The sequence below is a fragment of the Vombatus ursinus genome, unplaced genomic scaffold (genome assembly GCF_900497805.2).
Source record: "Vombatus ursinus unplaced genomic scaffold, bare-nosed wombat genome assembly UNPS02009205.1, whole genome shotgun sequence".
NCBI classification, from domain to species: Eukaryota; Metazoa; Chordata; class Mammalia; order Diprotodontia; family Vombatidae; genus Vombatus; species Vombatus ursinus.
In genome coordinates, this window is record NW_020948983.1 from 3927609 (window position 1) to 3951507 (window position 23899).

The 23899-nt window shown below is 38.0% G+C and overlaps 1 protein-coding gene across 2 annotated transcripts; it reads right to left on the reverse strand.

Moving 5' to 3' along the window:
• Positions 1 to 335: 335 nt before the first annotated feature.
• Positions 336 to 21460, reverse strand: LOC114035693 (pancreatic triacylglycerol lipase-like). Of its 2 annotated transcripts, XM_027852007.1 has the most exons (13): positions 21403 to 21448; positions 17521 to 17675; positions 16737 to 16862; positions 13303 to 13437; positions 11925 to 12036; positions 10516 to 10635; positions 10298 to 10417; positions 9512 to 9630; positions 7251 to 7380; positions 5479 to 5587; positions 4750 to 4914; positions 2990 to 2992; positions 336 to 399 (listed from the first exon to the last, which is right to left on the reverse strand). In XM_027852007.1, exons 1-13 carry the CDS (start codon positions 21446 to 21448, stop codon positions 336 to 338), a joined length of 1404 nt encoding a protein of 467 aa, XP_027707808.1. The 2 variants fall into 2 exon arrangements, with proteins under 2 accessions (XP_027707808.1, XP_027707809.1); XM_027852008.1 differs by lacking the exon at positions 2990 to 2992 and having other exon boundaries at positions 21403 to 21460.
• Positions 21461 to 23899: the final 2439 nt, after the last annotated feature.

A 23899-nucleotide genomic window follows, 5' to 3' on the forward strand; every position in this document is an offset into this window, starting at 1 on the left:
TGGGTTGAACTCTTTCAGGTAGGACCCACATGTTGTGATCTTGGGGTCCCAGCACCCTTAAACCTCAACAGTAGCATTAAGTGAATAATGATTACCAATCCATGATGATAAATGATGATTTGGAGATTCCATCTTAGTGAAATGTCAGAAGATAATTTGGAAAATTCAATAAATGTTCAGGTATAGTTCTAGAACAAACCCCTAATTAAAAATAAATTTCACCACTAAAGATTGCTATGAAAATAAGGTAGATATTAATGATGAATGAATACAATGAGTACCTTTACATTTGCCTTTTATTACTATAGGAAATAATCATTTTATTTAACATGCTTTTAGCAAGCATTGAGAGTTAGCAGAACATCTTCTCTTACAGTTTCTTTGCTACAGAAATTGTACCTGTAGAAAAAAAAATGGACTATTAACTATAATTATATTATTACCTTTATACATATGCATATATTTAGAGCTATCTCACAGCATTTTATATTGCTCATAAGCTTTTATATTTTTACTCTAGTAATTTGAATAAGTAATATCTCCTTTATTAAACTGTTAGTCCCTTTATCATAGGACTTAAAGATGGAAGAGACATAGTATATAAGCCATGTTGAGGTCAGGTACTATACCTAGGATAGTGCCTTTTACATAGTAGGTATTTAATAAATGCTTGTTTGATTGGATTAAATCTATTCTAACCCTCTCATTTTACTATTACTACCACTACTATTACTACTAACTTCTAACTACTACTACTGATGAGGATAGGATCTAGACCCCAAAAAGGAAAAACCATGGACTTTCCCATATGGGCAAATCTCTTGTGGTCCCCTGAGGCTATAATCCCATCAACTGGCCTTTCATTGTGACTATAGCCAATCTCTCAATTCTGTTACCCTTAACCTAGCCTAGCCCTCCATTGTCCGTATGGCCCCAGGCCACTTTCCACCCTTAATCCTATCTTGGCCACATGGTCCAGGTACTTGGCCACTCCTAGATCCCTCCCATAGTCTTTCTGTATATAAGGTCCATCTTGTCTCCATTAAGATGCTCAGATTCTTAAAAATCTAGCCACTGCTCTGATTCTTATAATCTAGCCAATGGCTCACAGATCTTCAGATTCCTTAAGAGTCTGGCTAATATGGCAGATCTTTAATAAACCTTGTCTTTGGCTGAAAGAAGGCTTGGGTCAAATTCTTTCAGGCAGGACCCTCGTGTAGTGATCTCAGTGTTCCAGCACCCCTGACCTCTAGACCTCATCATAAGCCTTCCCTCTTCCCCAATCTCTCTCTCTCTCTCTTTTTTTTTTTTACCCTGCAATTGGGTGGATTTCCAAGCAATTAAGAAAGCTTGGTTTGGAAGTGCTTTTTGGATCTGACCTCTCAAGTCCCATTAGGTCAGACAGCTACGAAGTCTTGAACTCAGCCTGACACTCTCAGGCCTTCATTCTAGTGATTCTGTTCAAGACCATGGACCTGGGCACACTTTCGAACTCCCTATCCAGAAACATAGGCCCAATCCTCTAAATTCTCTCAGCGCTCAGGACTTGGGAAAACTCAAGGTACTTCTTTGGCTTTTTGTTTTTTTGTTTGTTTCCCAAGGTTTATTCCCAAATCCTCCTCTAAAGAGGGAGGGACTTCTAACCCCAATGCCCACAAAGGATCAATCCTCTTCAATTCCTGAAGATTTGCCTTTGGGCTCTCTTTTACAAAATTGGGGAAAATTCAGTTTCTCTAAAGAACTAAAAAAGAAAAGGCTGGTGTTCTTTTGCAACACCGTTTTGCCTCAGTATCACCTGGAAAATACGAGGCATGGCCTGTTTGGGGGGCATTACAGCAACATATTCTCTCAGAGTTAGAAAGATATTGTAGCAAAGAAGGAAAATGGGTGGAGATTCCCTGCATAATGACTTTTGTTGAACTTTCTCAGGACCTCATTCTCAGAAAAGATTATAGGATGCTCATAGCTAGAGCTGCCCCACAAATGGGCAATGGGGATCAACTAGACTTTTTGCATGATCCTCTTATGGCCGCTAGTGCTAGAGCATCCCCCTCTTCCCATCCTCCATTAACACCACCTCCACAGCTCCTATCTCCACCCCATTCTCATCACTGCTACTACTACTACTACAACTAACTAACTAACATTTGTATAGCATTTGCTATGTTCAAAGCACTGTACTAAGCACTTAACAATAACCTCATTTGATTCTCACAACAACCTTGGGAGGTAGGTGACTGCCATTATCCTTATTGTACATATGAGGAATTTTAAACAAACAGTGGTTAAATGACTTGCCTAGGGTCACACAGCTAGCAAAATAAGACTGGATTTGACCTCATGTCTCCTTGACTGCAGACCCAATGTTCTATCCACTGTATCACCTAGCTGCCCCCTATGAGCACCATAAGACCCTGAGATTCAGTAACTCTTTTAGGGTCACACTTGTAGCAAGGATTGTGCAACCTTCCAAACATTTAACTGAGAGCTATGATTATAGTAGGTACTGGATAAATGTTTGTTGTTGGGTTTTTTTTTTTTTACAGTATCAAAGTATAAATATAGATGATTGGGTTTGCTAATTTTGCAAACTTCCCTTGTACTCCATCTGGGAATGATAGGGATTGGGCCCAAGCCAAGACCTTTGCTCCTTGCCCCCAAAAGAATTTGGATCCCATTTGTCTACAGGCCCCAGGAAAACCCTTAAACTTTTTTTGACCTCACTCTGGTCTTAAGTTGTTACCTGAGGCTATATTCCACTCAATGGCTTTTCCTTATTGACTCTCTTTATCTCCCTTTGAAAGCCCTATTATTCCTATTCAATCTTCCTGACATTCCCATCCCAGTTTCATTATCTATTCAATCTATCTATCCCCATTGTTTATTCAGTCTCACAGACATTCCAATCAGAATTCTCCCTAAGTCACCCAGTCCCTCTTCCCAGACCCTGCTCTGGTCACCCAAAATTACTTGAGTGTATATAAGATACACCCTGGCCCCCATTTAAACACTGAGACTTTTTCATGCCAACTCCTTATGGGCGTCATCAGGCCTATATGATTTATCTCTAATAAACTTTTTCTCTGGCTGAAAGAAGATTTGGGTTGAATTCTTTCAGGCAGGGCCCACGTGTTGTGATCTCAGGGTCCCAGCACCCCTAAACCTCTAGACCTCATCAAGAAGAAAGTAAAGCTGACAGAGAAGAAGGGTTCCAGAATCAAAGCCACTGTATTGAAAAGGGGAGAAGGTAGAGGATATTTCCCAACTGCTGATTTTTAAGTTTTGGCCTCAAGTGTGTCCGACTAAGGACCTTCCAAAAAACTTCAAGAACAGCAAGGCCCAGAGCAATGGGAATGGACTTTGTGTATTTTTAAATATTGCTAACTATTTAATAAGGCATTTGCAAAATTAATTTGGCCACAATGATAATAAGCTTTAAAAATAATGACAGAACCCATAATCAATCAATCAAAAAATCAAGCATGAATTTAGCACCTACTACATGCCAGGCACTGTGTTAGGTGCTGGTCAAGGAAATCTAGGGGTATGGAATGCCTCCAGAATAAAGGAATGTCAACAATATTTTAAAGAAAAAGTGGAAATAAGCCTATTTTTTTTTCATTAAAAATACTTCAGGTAATAAATGCATTTGGTACATAATTTTGTACTTGATGTTTTAGATAGGAAAATATTGCTAACTTCAGAATACTATCCTAGAACCTTTATGCACCCTGGGGACTGAATACCAGGATTCTGTGGAACACCATTTGGAAAACTGAATTTGAGCACAATACTGCATATTTCCTGAAGTTCCTGCTCTATGAGGACAGTTAGCATGATCAATTCAATTTAATAATTAAATCAGCATTTATTAAACACCTACTATGTATCATATACAAGGCCCTTTGCTAAATACTGAGAATATAAAAATAAGAAAAAATCTTTAAGAAACTTTTATTCATCTTTTTATTCCCTTCTAGCACCTTGTCCCACATTTAATGGACACTCAGTAAATATTTGCTAAATGTTAAATAAATAAATGAAGCAGCATAAGAAACCAGTTTAGAGTAAAATATTCCTTTCCTACTTCTGTTTTTTTTTTATGTTTGGCTTTTCTCACATTTTAGCTCAATAGCAGTACTTGAACTATACTAGACATTTCCAAAAACACGTGGAATAGGATTATCTTGGCTCAGAAACTATGGAGGAAGAAATTGGTACATGATCCTTAAATGATTTTCCTTATTAGTAACCACTGCCATCTATGAGGCCATTTCCCTTAACTTTATGTTTTCCTAGAACCAGTTAAATGTTTACTACTTGTATGACATTGTAAGTTCATTCATCTGTTTGAGCCTCATTTTTTCATCTATACAATGAGACTTGGATTAGGTGATTTCTAAGGTTCCTCCTCTCTCTAAATTCTGTGATTTGATACTCCTTTGAAGTACATAAAGTAGAGACATACTTAAGTAATTGGAATTTCATGATGGTAGAATCTCAGGGTCAAACTCTGACCTTTCCATAGACTTTTATTGGATGACACAATACCAAACAATACATCTTTAAAACTTCAATTTTCCTAAAGTAGGCTATCATCTCATGAAATATTTTACCTATAAGCTAAAGGTAATATGAGAAGGCTACTGAAACAAATATACCTCAAAGTATATTTTCTGGGTCAGTATATTACAGATATGCCTCTCCATACTTCCTGTCTCTCTTGATTCACAATAAAAAAAGACTTACTTTTGTCCATCAGAAGTTTCTACAGTGATCGTCGATGCTCCTACTTTGGGCAGGGTTGGATTGATCACATTGTTGTCCCAAAGAAATTTAACTCTTTGAACTGTTCCAACATTGAAATCTGAATCAATCTCATTAGTATGTGTAGAACCTGGTTTTAGGCTCCCCCTTAGAAGAGAAGTAGATAATAACTTCAAGTACAGGAATCTCTACATATATGTTTACTTATAAAATCTATATATGATATATTTTTTGCTAATAAAATTGTGTTAGCAATGTATTAAACAAAAGCAAAAAGACACACAAGCATAGTTGCAATTTATGTCCCAAGTGTCTCGTAGTATTTTAACATGTATTGGTCACAACTTTCTTCTATAATTTAATAAGTGATGACCTCATTAAGTCTCCTTCCTCCATCTGCTGTGTTAGCAGCATTATTATTTACTGATTATAAATTAAACACCTGGTGACAAGAACAAAATAATCATCTTATGCAATAAAAATAAATGATTTGTCCAGTAAGTAGCAATGCACCAAAGTTAGAAACCAAAGTCTGAAGTCAATTTCAGGGTGAACTCTTCAAAATGAATTCTTGTGATTAATTTAATAAAATATATATCTTAGTACTGTTAATTTTTATAGCGATGAAAATATAACCAGTAATTTGGGCAAAACACATTTATATGAAGTAATAATTCCAACATTTAAGATATATGATAATATTGAACTCACTTATAAATTTCATATTGCCTGCTGTTTCCATTACTTCCAAACAAAGAAACTACTACTGTTCCAGTAACCTTGGTTCCAGACAATGTGACAGTTACTTTATACCTCCAACCTATAGAGAAAGGTAGAAATAGAATTATGAAGAAATAAATATATTAAATGTATAAATATAAATATATAAATAGAAAGACATTTCAGTAAAAACTTAATTTAGATAGCATTCATGTAAAATATATGATAATTTAATTATAGCATGAATGATTTTTATTGGATGCAAAGTTTTAAATAATTCCTTTTTTTCAAATTTTCACTTCTTACTAATAAAATGAATTCAAACTAAAGTCAACAACCAACTTCAGCACTCAACCTATTATGGTTTTGCACAAAGTCATGCAGTTAATTAGTGGCAAAACCAGCCCAAGACTTGAGGTCTGTTGACACTTTGTCCAATATTTTTTTTCTACTCTCCTGTTCCTTACATTTTATTGCTACATATTTATGACTTTACTTGGGATTTCTGCTTTCTTAAAACAGCATTTCCTTTAAAATAGTCTATAATTGATATTTTTCATTAAATTATTTTTTCCTCTGACTCAAGCTGAAATTTTTCCAAATTTGTAAATTTTATATCAAAAAAAGTTATTTTATTTATGGTTACTTCACCAACTTAGACATCACTATCATGATGCTTGACAACTTATGAAATGTTTTTCTCACAAAAAACTTCATGAAAGAGTGTTTTAATCCCTGCATTATAGATGAGAAAGCCAAGGCTTTGAAAGTATGAGTTATTGAACAAAAGTCACATATTGATATAAGCATCTAGCAGAGCATGGAATTGAACCTTGCTTCATATTGGACTTTAAGCCCAGTAATCTTTCAACTGTATAATATTATTGTAATATCAAAAATTCAGAGCTGGAAGGGATTGTAGAGGCCATCTAGTCTAACACTCTCATTTACCGTATGAGGAAACAGAGTAAGAGAGATCAAGGAACTTATCCAGAGACATAGAGCTAAGAGGGACTAGAAGCGGTATTGAATCTAGGTCTTCCATATTTCGAGTTCCTCAATCTACATACTCTGCCACACTATCTCAACGTGGCTCATCTACACAACACAACAATCTTGCTGGGTCAGTGTGAGGGCAAAATTGTGAAGTAAAGGTGTCTTCCACAATTTTATCCTCTGGTTCTCTATCCTCTCTTCCCTTTTTTCATTTTTGGCCAGAGCACATAGAAATGATGTCACATTCTACTATATAAAGCTATTATCAGATTCTTTATATACTTTCAGCTATGAATAAGTTGCTAGTTCACCTTATAGAGTTGATCTTTCAACATTTATTGGGTAAGCAGCATAAAAAAAAAAAACTGACTGTCCAAACTGTTGTTTTTTAACATTCACAATAGAAAACATGGTTGTATGTTTAAGGACCCCGAGGTCATGTACCAATATCACACCCACAGAATCTAAGAAATTTATTTTGTGAAACCTCTGGATATTTGGCAATGTGTTTCAAGAATAGTTGGAAAAGAGAGGTCCATTTCTACATCCAACATGTTTAACAGTGGACCCATGCTGTGCTGTCATCCAGATTTCTCAGACCAAGGAAAATCTACTACTTCCTCTAAACTGGCCATCAGTATCCAGTAGTCATCTCCTAAATATGGTCACTCCTTTCCTTTTTCTGTATGTACTGGAGGAAGTCTTTCCAATAAGCAATAACAATTTCACAGAGTTTTGGAAATGAGGAAAGTCAAATGGAAACTTACGAGCAAAATTACTGGCCTCTCCAGTATTCAGATATAAGACCTTTCCCACTGAGCTCGTTTTACCAGCAAATCTGTCAGCATAGTGGCCCATCTGTGGACACCCTCCAGATGGACAAGGGAAGCACTTATTCTGATGAAAATACATAAATGGTTAATGAGAAAACATGCCATCTTTCCAGTCTTACATCCCTACACTCACTCTATCGATTCAATTATCTAAAAAGCAAATAGAATTCGGATACCTTCATAACAGTTGAGAAAAAAAATATAAGGAGGAATTATCCTATCCTGCAGACTAAGTCTATTTAATATAATAAATGTTTGTAGAACTGGTAGCTTAAAGTGAATGATGAAGGCAGTTTTCAACAAACTTGCACTGAGTGTTAGCATAACCTAACAACAGAATATGGAATTATGACCTTCCCTTCCCCCACCTAATAATCATAGATGGCATTTATATAGCACATAGAGACTGCCAAGCACTTTACACATGTTATTTCCTTTGGTCCTTATAGCACAACCTGTAAGGTAGGTGTGATTATTATCCCCATTTTACAGATGATGAAACTGAGGCTGAGAGATTTAATTAGTTGCCTTGGGTCCCATCACTAGTAGCTTTCTGAGGTAGAATGGGAACTCAGGTGTTTCTAACACAAATTCCAGTGCAGTGTCTCTTGTGACATAACTACCAACTAGAACTTGAGATGTTTCTCATTGTTAAATGACATTCAGCACTGATCATTTTTAGAATGAACATTTGTAAGAACTAAAGAAAAGCTAGCTTTTTTTTTTTCTTTTGGTTGGGCAATGGGGTTAAGTGACTTGCCCAGGGTCACAAAGCTAGTAAATGTTATGTGTCTGAGGCCAGATTTTGAGCTCAGGTCCTCCTGAATCCAGGGCCGGTGCTGTATCCACTGCACCACCTAGCTGCTCCAGAAAAGCTAGCTTTTAAAAGTAATTGGGTGAACCTTATCAATATTTGAGATCCAAGATCACAACACAATAATGCTGCAATAGATACCTGAGAAAATCTTTTTTCCTTCATAAGGAATCTAAAGCTCTGTGTGTACTATGCTACAGCACTGGACAAAACTGAAAAATCCAATCTGTTACTAGGATGTTTAGATTATCCATATTTTTGATAAACTTTCTTATTTTAATTGCATTTTTCAATTTGGTAGCAGAGAGACATTAGCTTGCAAAGAAAGTTTCTAAAATGACCCTAAATGAAACAAATACTTAACCAGTGACTATAAGGGAATGGAAGGATGAGACAATCATTAACATAATTTAAACAAAAGTGAAAATTTCCATATGTCCCATGAAAAATGCTAATACCATTGTGTGAGATTATATGATCTAAGGTAGACTCATGTAGCAATATTGATTCAATATGTAGTTTGTGTGGAAGACAATACTAGAAATCAATAAATGCTAAAGCTGGAAGGGACTTGGAGAAATCTGGTCCACTTTCCTCATTTTCCAGATAAATAAATTGGAGCCCTAGAGACAATGCTGTAGGTCACATAGTGTCAGAATAGGACTGGAACCCAGGTCATCTAATTTCTGGTTCAGTACTCTTTACACTATATTACAATGTTCTGAGCTATTCTACAGAGATTTGGGGGAATGAGAGACTTGCATATACTCCATCTACTTGGTCTTAAGGATTGAAGGAACTGAAGGTGTTTATTATTGAGAAAAGTGGAAACAGGAGACACTTGATAGCTATCTCAAGAACTGTTAAATGAAAGGGATTAAAAATGTTCTATTGAGTCCCAGTACACAGAACCAGAAATTATGAGTAGAAAAGGGGCTACATGATAATAAAAAAAATTGTTAACAAGTAGAATTTCCAATAGTACAAAGGGGCTGGTGATGAGTCCCCCTTGGTGGAGGCCTTTAATAGCTCCTGGATGGTCACTTATCAGACATGTTGTAATAAAGATTGCTTACAAGTATAGTTTGCATTAAATGGCCTAAATGGTCCTTGTTCCTTCCAAGTCTTTTATTCTGTGTAGAAAAATACTTTTTTTCTTGTTCTTGATATATGATCTTATTTATAAGAAAGCTCATGGTAACAAAATTCCCTCTATCATAGTAAATCAGCACCTTTCCAGAGCACAGGGAAGTTAAGCTACCTGCCCAAGGTCAAGCTAATGTGTGCCACAGATAGGAAGAGAACCCAACTTTTATGGACTTGGAACCCAAGTTCTCTATGCTGTATGCAATGCTGATTCGCATGGTAAGCAATAACTTACTGCCTCAAAATCCTTGTAGGAAGCACAGGGGTATCCAGAAAAGCCGTCTGGGTTGAGGATGCTATCTGTATAATACTTGTAACTTCGCAGGTGATTACATGCTGCAAAATCACGAGTTCCTGTGAAATTAAACGGGATCATACAGAAGGGACACTATTATTTTTTTGATCCAAAATTATAATTGAAAATTTATGACATATCACACTTTTTTAAAACTATAATCTATTTTGTGATATATTCAGCTATCACTAAGTATTGTCCGACAAGGCTTGTCATTATATCAACATATGTAGCTCCTGGGAAGAGAGTTCCTCTACCAGTGAAGATTGGTTCATTCTTTTCAACTTAGTGAGAAAATGGGGTACCAAGAGAGTCAGTGACTTGCCCAGCATCAAGCAAACAGTACTTGTCAGAGGTAGGATTCACCCAAGGTCTCCCTGACGCTGAGATCAGCTCTCTAACCGCTAGACCATTCTGATTCTGAAAACAAGCTAGTGCTTACAAAAATAGAGCCAAGTATATATGAGAAGGGGGAATTTATTTTGAGGCATAATGGATGTATTCAAGTTCCATAGTTTATTAAAAGACAAGCTAGACTGACCCAATAAAAATATTTCACAAACCCATTTCCTTTCATATCTATCTACCTCCACTCTAGGAGGGAGGTCTCATACAACAGTAGATACTATTGAAAAGGCAAGGTGTTGGCTAAACACCTTGGCAAATTTGGCAAGACAGTAACATGCATTTTCCTAATAACTTTTGTTATATGCTGAACGGATTTACCTTGCCAGATTCCATTTATATCTACAATCTGAGAAAGGATATTCTTCTGACATCCGGGCATTTCTTCTCCTCCATTTGGGAAGAAATCGAGGTGTCCCACAATTTGACTCGTTCCAAAACCTAAGACATTTGAAACAAGTGGTAAGTGGGTTTAAAGGCATTGCCAAAAACTTAATTATGACTGGTCATAGTTGCAAGATTCAAGGAGAAGGGCTTACCTATGTTAGGGATGATAGGAGCAGCATCTGTGTGAACGACATCAACAAACAAAGCATCACTGGGATCCAATCGAACTTCTTCTGGGGCCCCTTCAAAGTAAGGCTCAGCAGGATCCAATCCTGGAAGAAATATTGTTACATTTTTGTTATATTCTTTTAACTTATATAACATAAACCATTATCAAGTGGTGGCTATGACATGGTGTATAGAGAGTTAACTGCCAAACAAGAAGACATGGGTTTATTCCTCCCTTTGATTTGTAATCGATCACAAAAGATTGGTCACTTTGGGCAAGTAGCTTAACCTTTCTATGTTTTCGGCGATTCTCTAAGACTATAAAGTGGTGACCTGAATTGGTCACTCAACATCCAAGAATTCATTTTATCAGTGAAATTACAGTTCTGGTTCTTACCCCCAAGAACTGTTATAGAGAATACCTGTAGATATATTTACTTTCATTTGGTGTGTTATATGGCGACAATAATTAATAATACTTCACCATTAAGTAGTGCTTAAGTGTATATAATACATTTCCCTCACAAAATTCCCTTAAGATATGTAATTTGAGTAATTATTATCTCCCTTCTGAAGATGAGGAAACTGAGGCTAAGAAGGTCAAGTGACTTGCCCCAAGATCTTACGTGTATATGTATATGGATAATTGTGGGGAAAGATTGTTTGAATTTCTTATTATTTTTAGAATATCTCTGGTTCTTTTGTTGCAATCTATGTTATAAAATGACTTTTCCGAGTGTCACAGAATTTACTATTAGGTTTCAATTTACAGAGGGCAATTATAAACAGTTTGACAACTGTCAATCATTGAATCAAACCACGGTGGTATTAAGCTTGAGGGAAATAGAAGGATGGGTTACTTTTAGCCTATAAAAAAAGGTTCAAATTTTATGGAGAATTTCTCTCCTTTAACTAAACACTCTAAATATATCAGATAATTTTTTTTTTTCTAAATACCCCTACTAGGCTGTTAAAATACAAAGGCAGAAAACAGATTTTTTCAGAGAATCCATAAGTTTTGCTGGTTGGTTTAACAGAGCCATATTGTTAGAGATGAAAAGAAGGGAAGCAATAAAAGTCTAAAATAGCTTTTTAGTCAATGTTCCCCCAAAATTTCATCTCATATCAAGGATAAGATTATCTTTGTGAGGTAAAATTACCAAATTATCCCAGGGCAGGAAATATCATAAGACCCAGGCTCTCTTCCAAAAAATACAAAATTTTATATAGGTGCTCCCTATATGATGCTCATAGCAGGCAAAATGAAGCAGCATTCTAACATTTTACATGACACTTAAAAGACCATCAACTTCCCATCATGTTCACCCTCATGTCTTAATTATATTATGGTAATGTTAGCACAAAGTTGCAGTTTTCACCATTTTAATCCTACCTGTGATTCGTCCAATGAGACCATTTGACCTTCTCCCAGCCTCTCCAGCAACATGCGATCCCAGACTGTGACCAATGATGTGGACATTGGAAAGAGAGTATCCAAGTTCGGTCTGATGAGACAAAAGGCCTTCAGAAATGGCTAGGTTGGTATTAGTGACATGTTCATGATACACTCCTTGAGAGTCTTTATTGAGAGTGACTTCTCACTTCCCTTCAACAGGGAAATGATATTTCTAAGTTTTCAAGGAGGGCAAATACTAAAGTATTAATGATTTATGGCTTTTATTCTGCACTTACTTCTTGTCTTAAGCAACATGTCTTTATGATTCTTTTGTTGTGTTTTTGAGAAGGTGAAGATGTGATACTAAACCTACCATGGAGAATTGTTAGAAGCTTCCCAAAGCAAAGATTTGGAATAGGAAGTGATAATAAAGAATTACCCAGCCACTATGTTGAGTCTAAGATATTTCTTGTGTCTTTTGGAGAAAAAGTGTATTGATCATAGTATCATAGATTTAGTGGTGAAAGGGCCCTTGGAGGTCATCCAGTTCAGCCATTTCCATATTAAGAAATGGAAATTGACTAGCCAAAAAATTGACTGCCAGAAAATTGACTAGCCAAAGCTCACAGAACCTAGTTAGGTAGTAGAGCTGGAATTTGAACTCACATCCTCAGACTCTGAATCAAGTATTCTTTCCACTGTGCCCCAGTGCTTCCCAACATTTCCTAAAAGCTTGTATCGACACATGCACAAATAACTTGACCCTTGACAATTACCTAGGCACTGTAATATTAAAAACTAGCACAATTCAGTCAACCAACTGATGAAAATTACTTGTAGGAGACTGGGGGGTGGGCCAAATCAAATTAGTTGCATAATTTTTTTGTTAAAACTGAACTGAGCAGGGAATTTAGTCAAAATGAAAAATATAGGTCTGTGTTTGTAATAATACTAATAACAGCATTCATACAGTGCTTTAAAATTTGCAAAGCACTTAACAAATACTGTCTCATTTTATCTGCACAGCAACCTAGGGAAGCAGATGCTATTATTACTCACACTTTACAGACTAGGAGACTATGTCAGAGAGAAGTTAAGCAACTTGCCTAGAGTCACACAGCCAGTATGTGTCTGAGGCCAGATTTGAACTCAGTCTTCCTAACTCAAGATCTAACGCTATATACACTGAGTTGCCTTCATCATTGTTTGCAGACAAAAATCCAAATGCAGACATACTACATTCCATTCTGGTCAACCAAAACAAATGAAATACTCTTTATAGAAAGATTGACAATGACCTCGAGCAATTGTATGAGCACAGCCTTCAGAGGACAATGGATAGAGAGTGTGAGATAACATAAAGAAGCATAGTTACCTTCAGATAATTCACAAAATAGGCTATTTCAGCCCCCACTACTCGAATATTTTGTGAGGCTTGGGCATATAAAGTCCGTGAACCCTTTTTCCAGTCCACACAGATGCAGTTTACCTCTTCCACTTTAAACAAATTCTAGAACAAATACAACATAAATAGTTTAATCATCAAAGCAGTGTTAGAACACCCATATCTTAAAGATTATTTTACTTATCACTTACAAGCATAATAAACTTCATTTTCTATGTGGTCTGTTCAAGATCTTAAAAACTATGAAGAAATACATCAATTAATAACAACAAAAACATTTTAGGATAGTGCAATATTGGATTACCACTCTTTGACATTTAACATTCCCAACTATTAATCTGACCCTGCTGAAAACTGGTGTCTGAAGATCGATCATCAAGGACTCTGTTGAGGGGTTCCATTGTAGCATGTTGGTGAAATGTGTTTCATGGGAAACTACAGGAAGTATGATATACAATATGTTGCTCTTATTAAACAATATCAGGGATTTGTCTGTGTACAGAGTTTTCCCCTACTGGGCCCTTTAGAGGTGAGTATATTTGGTAATTGAAAAAGTTTGTTTTGAAATACCCTGTTTTCAAAGAAACTAAAGGGATTTCTGGACTAACCCATATAATTATCTTTACAGCTATATCATTAGAATGGTATTGCACATAAAAATAATATCCTGCAGATATGTAGTTCAAACCTTTGGCCCTTCTAGGCATGTGTACCTTCCTATGGAGCCAGAACTAGCATGGGGAAAAGGGGGCAAATGGGGCTCTGCTCCAGGGAGCTGATATCCCACGAGGGATGTGAAGTGGAATATGGGATGCAATCCGCTCTGGCTACAATCCTGTAGTTACAGTTGCCTTTCCTGGAGACCAGCTTCCTCTCTCCCCCCAGTCCCAAATCCAGTATATACAAGTGCTACGACTATTTGGGGATAGGGGACAGGTTGTCTCCATGAGGAGTAATGGTTTTTCTGTACCACCATGGCCCTCACATACCCAAATAAATTTGTCACATTTGTCTAGTTATGGCTCTATTGAGGACTCCCCCCCTCCCATCTTGGCTTCTTCACAGAAAGTCAGGCTTTCTGAGAACCCAGGCAATTAATGTAAATGCTTGTTGAATTGAAGTTTGCCGAATGCTTGAAGAGGGAGGCATTGAGGAAGAGAAAATGAAAGATCTCTTGGCTTCTGACAGCCATGTCCCACCAGCAGAGGCCTGAGGCCCTGTTCACTCAAGCAACAAATCAGAGCACACCTGGAGAAGAACCCTTGAGGAGGTCCAAGCATGGGGATCCTCGGGCCTGGAAGTCACAGGTGGCCTTCTAGGTCCTTGGAAGCAGCTTTTGACCGAGTCCAAGTTTTACAGAACAGATCCTTTTATTAAGGGGATTTGTTCTGTGAAGTTTGGATTCAGTCAAAAGACTGCACTTAAGGACCTAAAGGACCACATATGGCCTGGAGACTGCAGGTGCCTCACCCCACTAGACATTCATTGGACAGCCTTTCGACCTTCCTCTGCCTGGCTTCAGAAGTCTAGAACATGGACACTTAAGATCTGTCTCTTTAGTAACCTCACTACCTCAATCAAAGAGCCACTGTTTCTTGAGAATGTAAGCGAAAGTGAGAATTATAACTGTTAGAGTACTGTACAGGGAATATTAGGACTGAAAGGAAACATAAGAATAGCATTTACATAGAATTATAACATTTACAAAGCACTTTACATGTGTTAACTTCGTTATATCATCTCTATTTTATAGATGAAGAAACCAGGGCTAAGAGAGGTTAGTTGACATGTCTAGGATCACTCAGTTAGTGTTGTCTAAGGCATAATTTGCACTCAGATCATCCTGAATCTAAAGTCAAAATACTATCCACTGCACTACTCAGCCCCACAAAGTTAGATCACCCAGTCAAACACCTTACAATAGAATCAGGACTATGTGTGGTTATCTACTCTAATCCCTTGATTTTATCGATGAGGAAACCAAAATTCAGAAAAGCAAAAATGCCCCAAAAGCACACTCTTAGTAAATATCAGAGCTGGAATTTCAACCCCAGATTTCTGACTATACATCCATTGCTTGTTCTCCATGCTCCCTCTCATAACTGAAGAAACTGAAACCTAGAATTGGCAGATGACTCCGAAAAGGGCACACAGCTAATAAATGCTAAAACCAGGATTAGACTTCCAAAACAGTGCTCTTTCCATGTATAATTCCTACCACGTCAGAGGAAATTTTGTGTCTATGATATTAGAACAAATTGACGGTGTCAACAAATGTTCCTTTGTAGCTTGCATCCTCACTTGTAGGAAAAATGATTTTATAATGGTTTTCCTTCATTGTTGTCTAGATTTTCTCTCTCCAGTTTTCATTTACTTTAGAAAATTAGTAGAGTTCATCATGTGTAAAAGTGTGGAAAGGGTAGATTACAATAGGACAGTTGGCCTCATCTCCATGATCATGGTGGATTGCCTTTCAATGAACTAAATGATACCAAATGACCAGGGGCCATCAAGGTGTCTCTATACATATTGAGTAATTAATAAATGTCTAATAAATAATCCATGGAAAGGAATGAAAGGAAGGGATTAGCCATTAGGCTAAAACTCTAGAAATGTGCATAATCTGTGACTGATTACGTTTGGGATTTTTGTAGAAGTCAATGTTCTTCTCAGCACGCAGTAGGCTATCAGTTTATACTTTCTGAATGAGTTAATTAATGAATGGGGTCATAACAATATATTTTTTTATATCCTTGGGCTACGGGAAACTGATTATATTTGGTTAAAAGGCAAAATCTCTTAATTCTTTTTTTATAATTTTTATGATCAGAGGGAAACAATCATTTCTAGGTTTCAAACATTGAAAGCAGAAGTAAAGATGAAATGGATGGAGGAGGTGTACATCTTTTGCTGTCAGTGAGAAGTCAATGAGCAGAAATCAAGGGTGATGGAATAAGTTTGTCCTTTGCCAAGTGTTTCATTTGGGAATCCAAGACTAATGAGAAAACCTGAATAAAGACTAAGAGAGTATCTTTAGTGGCATCATAAGAGTATAATCAGAGGCAAAATGGTAAGGTAGAAAGAACGTTGGTCAGGGAGTCCAAAGATTCTGCTTGCTACTTCCCTTACAAACTGGTCATAGGATCACAAGTAGGAAGCATCAAAGGCAGGATTGAAACCCACTTCCTTTGATTCTAAGTCCCATGCATTTTCTACTACACTTCACTGCTTTTTTTGGAAGTGTGAGCATCAGGGACATCATTTGACTGCTCAGTTCTCACATGTACAGAAAGAGGACAATAAAAGTTGTTCTATTCTCCTGACAGTGCTGTGGGAGGAAGGGGCCCTGTAAAGATTAGTATAAGAGAATGAGAGGCTGGGGTTTACTGCTGCTGTTATCCTACCTTGCATACGCTTGTCAACCAGTCTTCTTCACCTTTGTCTATGAAGCCATGAACAACAAATCGAGTTTTTCTATTCTTGTTGAAATTAGAGCTTTTGACAGATACTAAATTGTCTGGAAGAATTTCCTGTGTTAAGAAGAGAAAAATTGCTTATCAACCTCTCTATTTTCTGAAATATGATGCTTTAGACTTGAGGGGAAAAGCTTCTGTGAAAGAGGTCTTCATAGCCACACTGACACTGTTGCAAATCACAGGCTAATTGGTTAATATCACAGGACTCTGCCATCACATGGGAAATACAGTGTGAAACATAAGCTCTAGTAATGATAGTGAGAGCCGTTTGAATGTGCAAAAATATGACCTAGAAGGAGGAGTTGATCCTTATCTATTATATCTAAGGCAATTATTGATAGTTTAAATATGAAATATAGATCTTCACCTTGTTTACCTAGTTGTTTGCATGTGGTCTTCCCCATTAGACTCTGAACTCTTTGAGAGCACAGACTATTGTTTTGTTTTCCTCTGTCTGCACAGAGCCTGGCACATAGTAGGTACCTAATAAATGCTTGTTGACTTGACTTGACTTGACATAAGACAAACAAGTGACTCCCTTGAAAATTCACAGTAAAGTAAAACTGGATCTTATTGTTTCTAAAAAGTCTCCAAAGATTCTAATTGTCTTCTCTGGTGTATGTTCAGTGAGGAGCTAGGAAATCTAGGAGCCTTTTATTTCCTCTAAATAATATGCACAAGTCACAAATCTTAGAGAAATAGCAAGACTTACTTGATACTTGTTTGGGCTTTCATTGGTATACAGAAGAAAACGGGTGTTGATGTCTTGTGGAGACCAGGGGAGCACTTTAAAGGGTCTTTGTACAATGCCACCCCATGGTTTATCATCTGTAAAGCATCCAACTCTTGGATAGCAAACTTCATCTCCTGCAATCACCCAAAAAAAGGAACATCTCAGTAGTAAATTAACCTAGAGGGCAATTTTGCTGAGTTCTCTGCTACATAGAAAGAGGACTTGTTAAAATAATGTTTTAGGTTTTAATTCCCTCTCCTCAAAAATCACTAAATGGTTATAAGCAACATTCATGTTTTTCTTTCCTAAGTGCTAAAGGCACATTATTTAAAATACTAAGGTTCCTCATTCCTCTTATTGCCCTAGTAAGACTTCCCCCCCAAATCCATTTTTTTTATCCCATCATTTCTGTGCTGGGTTCAAAGGCAATACAATCCTGGAAAAGCACATTTTAGCCAATCAATCAACAAACATATGTTAAGCACCTACTAGGTGACGCATACTGTGCTAAGTACTGCTAAGACACCTTAGTGCTGGATGTGGTGGCTTACACTGTAGTCCCATCTATGAGGGAGGCTGAATTTGAAGGTTGTTCTGAGCTCAGAACTTCTAAGCTGCAATGGGACTAAACTGGTCTCAATATGTCAAGTTCTTTGGAGCAGGGGGCTACCAGGTTTTCTAGGGAGGGAGTGAAATGACCAAGGTCAGAAACAGAATAAATCAAAGTTTCTGTGTTGACCAGTGATGACTAGATGAGGCCAATGAGTAACCCCTGTCCTTCCAACTGGGAGACATAGGGAGAGGCAGCTTCAAAAAAAAAGACACCTTAATTAAAGATAGAATGGTGCAGTAGGATAAATTTTGTTCCTGTAATATGAGTAGGTTTGAATTCCAATCCTGACAATTTGCTTTAAAAAACATAAAGTAACATATAAATGTGATTTGTATTTTTTTTACTAGCTTTATGACTCTGGACAAGTCATCACTTATCAGTGGGACAATAGCAATACCTTGTAATGGGTCTGTCTGCCTCCAGTCTCTCTATTCTTTCTGTTATAATCTTGGTAATGTAACCTTTAAAATAGGACTCTTATCAAACACCATTAGTGATTCTCCACTGTCTAAAGGATAGAGTGTAAGGTCTTTTTTCTTTACTTTTAAAACTGTCTACATGATTCCATTCTTTCTTCATAGAGTTATCTAATTCAAATTCAATCCCCTTCATATACTCTTAGTCAAACTAGGCTATTAATCATCCCTCAGTGTCATCCTATCTGCTTCATGTATAGTCAGGAGTATAGTGAGTAGAAGACTGGGCTTGGAGTCAGAAAGACTCAGACCCTCAGTCTGAGCTGTGTGACCTTGCAAAATAATTTAAGTTCCCTGGGCCTCATTTAGGAAACTATAAAATGAGGGAATTGGACTAGATGGTTGATGAAGTCCTTTCCAACTCTGGATCTCATTATCCTTTGCTCATGCTTTCCCTTTCCCTCCACTTCCTTTCTTTCAAGCCCCAATTCAGGTGCTGTTTCCTGACAAAGTCTTTCCTAATTCTGCCAGCTGGAAGTCATTTCCCCATACTCAAATTTCTCATAGCACTTTGCTTCCATCTCTCCTTTCCCATTAGTATATTCTACCTTGGAGTAAAGCTATTTGTGCACATGCCTTATCTTCCTCGTTCCATTTTAATTCCTTAGGGGAATGAACTATGTTTTCTCTTTTTTTCTGTACGTACAGTGCCTGGTACGTAGTTAGCATTCAGTACGTTCCTTTTGAAATGCTTTGCTGAACAGCAAAGCATTGTACGAGTGTGAACCAACATGTTCTTCCAGTTTTATGTGAGTGGCAGAGATGCTCCCAGCTCTAATCGGTGTTGAGGCTTCCAGGAGCCAAGATCATGGAGTAAGAAGTAAGTCACTCATCCTCCTTTGTTGACCTCTGGAAACCCAGAAAATATCACCCCAAGAAAAACCTTGGAACAGCTGAACCAACAGAAAGAAGGGGTGCAGCAGTCTTGTAGCCCAGGAAGGTTGGAGGATTAGCAGGAAAGGCCCCACCTGCTCAGGGAGAGGGGGAGCAGTACAGAATTGGAGGGGTCCTAGAAAGCTAGTGGGAAGCCCTACCTCAGCATAGTAGGAGGAGATCCTCAACCCCAGGGTGGTGGAGCAGGCAAGCAGCCACACCAGGACCCCCAAGTGCCTCAGTACAGGCAGGGGAACCAGTGGAAACTGGCTCAGAAAACCACCATGTGCCACAGTGTTCTCCTGCAGCCAAGTCTCCCAGTACCTCAGCAAAACTCTGGAAAATACAACTCCAAGAGAAACATCCTACAGCAGTGAAACATCTCTCTGCAAGGCCTGGGTGAGCAGGAGCCAAAGAAAGGAGCAAAGGACCCAGGTGAGCAGGCATGCTCCAGGGCCAGACTCTTCACTCCTACCCCTAGAGCTCCACTGTTACTGATTCCAGCCCAACACCAGGTAAGCTGCCAGACCCCTACAGCCATCAACTGCCAGCACCGGAGGCCCCAGCACACAAAACCAGTCCCTGAGCTCCCAGCACAAGAAGCTTGGGTCAGTGCCCCTTGTTCCTGGGCAAGAGACCTCAATTTTTTTAAAGATCAGGAAATAAGCAAACACCACAAGCAAAAAAGAAATGTACAATGACCATCGATTCTTATTATGGGGACAGGAAAGATCAAGGCAGAAATTCAGAAGAGGATAACATTGTCAACATACCCACATCTGAAACCTCAAAAGGGAATATGAACTGGTCTCCAGCCCAAAAAGCTTTCTTGGAAGAGCCCAAAAAGGATTTTAAAAGTCAAATAAGAAAGGTAGAAGAGAAATTGTGAAAAGAAATGAGAGGTATGCAAGAGACAGTCAACAGCCTGGAAAAAGAAAGACAAAAATTAACTGTAGAAAACAAGTCCTTAAAAAATACAATTGGCCAAATGGAAAAAAAGCACACTGATGAAAACAATTCCTTAAAAAGCAGAATTGATCAAATGGAAAAAGAGGCACAAAAACTCACTGGGGAGGACTCCTTTGAAAGTAAAATGGGTCAAATGGAAAAGGAGTTACAAAATTTAATATGAGAAAACAATTTGATAATCAGTGTTGAACTTTCACTTGAGAGCTTAAATTTTATCCAAGACCTGAAAGACTTTCCTCCTTTGGACCCAACCAAACCTTCAGCCCAAGAGGGACTCAGGATGGAGGAGATGCAGGTTCAGCCCATGAGCAAAAGCAGTTCTTAGTTTAGCATAATTCTGGACTTGAACATTACAATGTCAGTGGGCTCCCCCAAAGAAAAAATATTCAGTGTTGGCAAAGTTACTACAATTTAAAGATAGAACAGTATAGCATGGGATATTTATTTTTGGCCATCCTACGATTCCATGTGTGTAGAGACATTATTGTGAGGAATTCCCTGAACAATGCAGATCAACCACTGCTCTGCAACTTAGTCTTAGACAGCTACCTAGAGCACAAAGAGGTTAAGTTACTTGCCACAATCAATGCAGCCGGGGTAGCTAGGTGGCACAGTGGATAGAGCTCTGGCCTTGGAGTCAGGAGGACCTGAGTTCAAATCCAGCCTCAGACACTTGACACTTCCTAGCTGTGTGACACTGGGCAAGTCACTTAACCTTGATTACCTCACCAAAAAAAAAAAAAACCACAATCAATGCAGCCAGTACATACCAGGGGTGAAACATGAACCCAGGCTCTCCCAACACAGAGACTGGCTTTCTATTCATTATATCAGACACTTTCTATATAGGAAATAATTCTGAACCATTTCACAGACTGATACACACAAGAGACTTACATGTCCAATACTGACACAAATAAAGTTTCTTACCTGCCACTGTGCCCAACAGCAGAGAGATTGCCCAAATTAGCAGCATCTAAATAGAGCCATATACATAATTGAGTCTTGGTAGAGAAACAGAACAAAGACTGTGGTGATTCATGTTCACTTGATTTTTTTTCAAATATTCTGTTTTATTTTGAATAATGTACATAATAAAACAGCAGTGAAATAGATTTCCCTCACTCACCATGGAAGTTCAGGCAAGCTCCATGCACCACTCCAAATAGCCTGTAAATGTCCTTTTGTAACAAAATCTTATCTTCTGCTGGCATTGCAGCGGGAAAGGGGCAAAAATAAAAAAAAAAAAAGAGAGAGAGAGAAGCTGCCAAGTGTGTATTTCTAATTTTAATCACAGATAAAACCAGATAGTGGATAAATTTTCCATAGTAATTATAGGCAGTCAAAGAACATGGGTAGGTGTAAAACAGTGTTTTTTAATCTAATTACTAGTTGCTCAGGTTCAACAAACATTCAAAACATTCAACAAACATACAGTACATGGAGAGGAGTAATACAAAATCACACTGGAGAGGTAGGTAGGAAGCAGACAGTCAGGGGCTTTGAATCCTGCAGATAAAATAATGAGGGGTTAGTATTTTCTCCTCAATAAAGGATGAGTTTGGGGGGAAGCTACTGAGTTTCATTTTGTAAATAATAACTCTAAGATGCTTATGGGACATTGAGGAGGAAATGTCTAGCAAATAATTGATAGTGCAAGCAGATTTCAGAAATGGCAATCAGGGGTTGATTTATAGATTTGGGAGTCAGTCAGCTTTTGTATGAGCAATGTACCTCCATGTTGTATATCTCAGCTGGAATAGAATCAGCACCAGATGCTTTGCCACACAAAAGGAGCCTAATGGCATTCAAAACCTCTTCTTCAGTTGGAATTTCTGCTAGGGAGGAATTGACTTCAACTTGTGGTAAACAGTCAATGACTTCAGCATTGATTGATGGTGGTCTGTTGAAAACATTATGGAAGTGTTCAGCCCATCTCTCTAGGATCATGTCCTTATCACTAATCAATGTGGCTCCATCATCACTGAGTAGTTGAGGTGCACCACAGGTCTTTCACCCACAAATAGTCAGGGCATCATAAAAGTGCTTTGGATTGTTACCATCAGCATAAAACTGAATTTCATCTACCTTCTTAGTGAGCCAAGAATCCTGCATCTCTCTAAGCTTTGCTTGTACTTTACTTGTGATGGAATTAAATGCTGCCTTCTTTGAGATCGGACGAACTATCCTGCTGATAAACCCTGTGGTGTCCTTGTTTTTCATTTAGCATCTTCTAAATTTCCCCATCATTTTCATCAAACCAACCTTGATGTTTGAGAGTGTTCTGACCTAGATGAGCAAATGCAGTGCTATACACCAGATCTATGAAAGCTGCCCAGTCCGTTTCTGCTCCACTGTTGCCTACTCTGTATTGGCTCAACTTTCCCTCCTAGTTAGCAACAAACTGCTCCTGCTGAGAGAAGAACTCTAATCTGTTGACGTTAATTCTTCTGGTAGTCATTTTGCCTTGGGGACTCTGCTTTTGTTGAATGGGAATATGTAACTTAGAGAGGGTAAGTCTAAGATCAATCAAGCACTCTGCACCACACATTGCCTTCATCACTCACTTCCTGTCTGTCTCTTCTCTTTACAATCACATATCTGTTAAATGCAAATGTTTGCTGCAAGAGTGCATTCATGAAGTTTTATTGCATTTAGGTAAATGGAAGACAGTGTTGGTGATGAGAAGGTCATGTTTCCAACTCCATTCCTTTCTACAACTCCCTGCTAAGTCTGGTAGTCTGAGCATACTCTAGCATTAGTCACCCAGAATTATAAGCTTGTCCTCTTTTGGCACATTGATGCTAAGGGTCTCCAGGTCTTCATAAAATTTTTTCTTTGACCTTATCAGAATTCATCCTGGTGGGAGCACAGGCACAGATGATGGTGGCATGATGTTTTCCTACAAGTGGCAATTACATTGTCATGAGCCTTTCGTTCACCCCTTTTGGTAGGCATACAAGCTTGTTCACTAGATTAATTTTGATTGCCAAACCTACACCAGCTTCACTGCACTCTGCTTCACTGCAGCCACTCCTGAAAAACATGTATACAGCTCCAAATTCAGTAAGCTGACCTTCATTTGCCAGCCTTGTTTCACTCAGGGCTGCTATTTGGATGTAATACCTGCTGAGTTCTCTTGCAACAAGAGCTGTTAGTCTTTCAAGTCTACAGGATTTTGTGTTGCCTGTAAGTGTGCCCACATTACATGTGCCCATGATTAGAATTGTCTTTGCAGACATTTTTGTACATTTTTTTGTTTTTCAACCACAGAGTGAGATTCCCTGCCTGCTGCAGTATCATGCCAGGGTTGGGTAAGTGCACATTTTTTTTCAGCCTAAGATAAGGTTTATTAGAACACTCATCATATTGGGCAGACTCTTAAGGAATCTGAGCAGTGGCTAGATTATAAGACTCTGAGCACCTT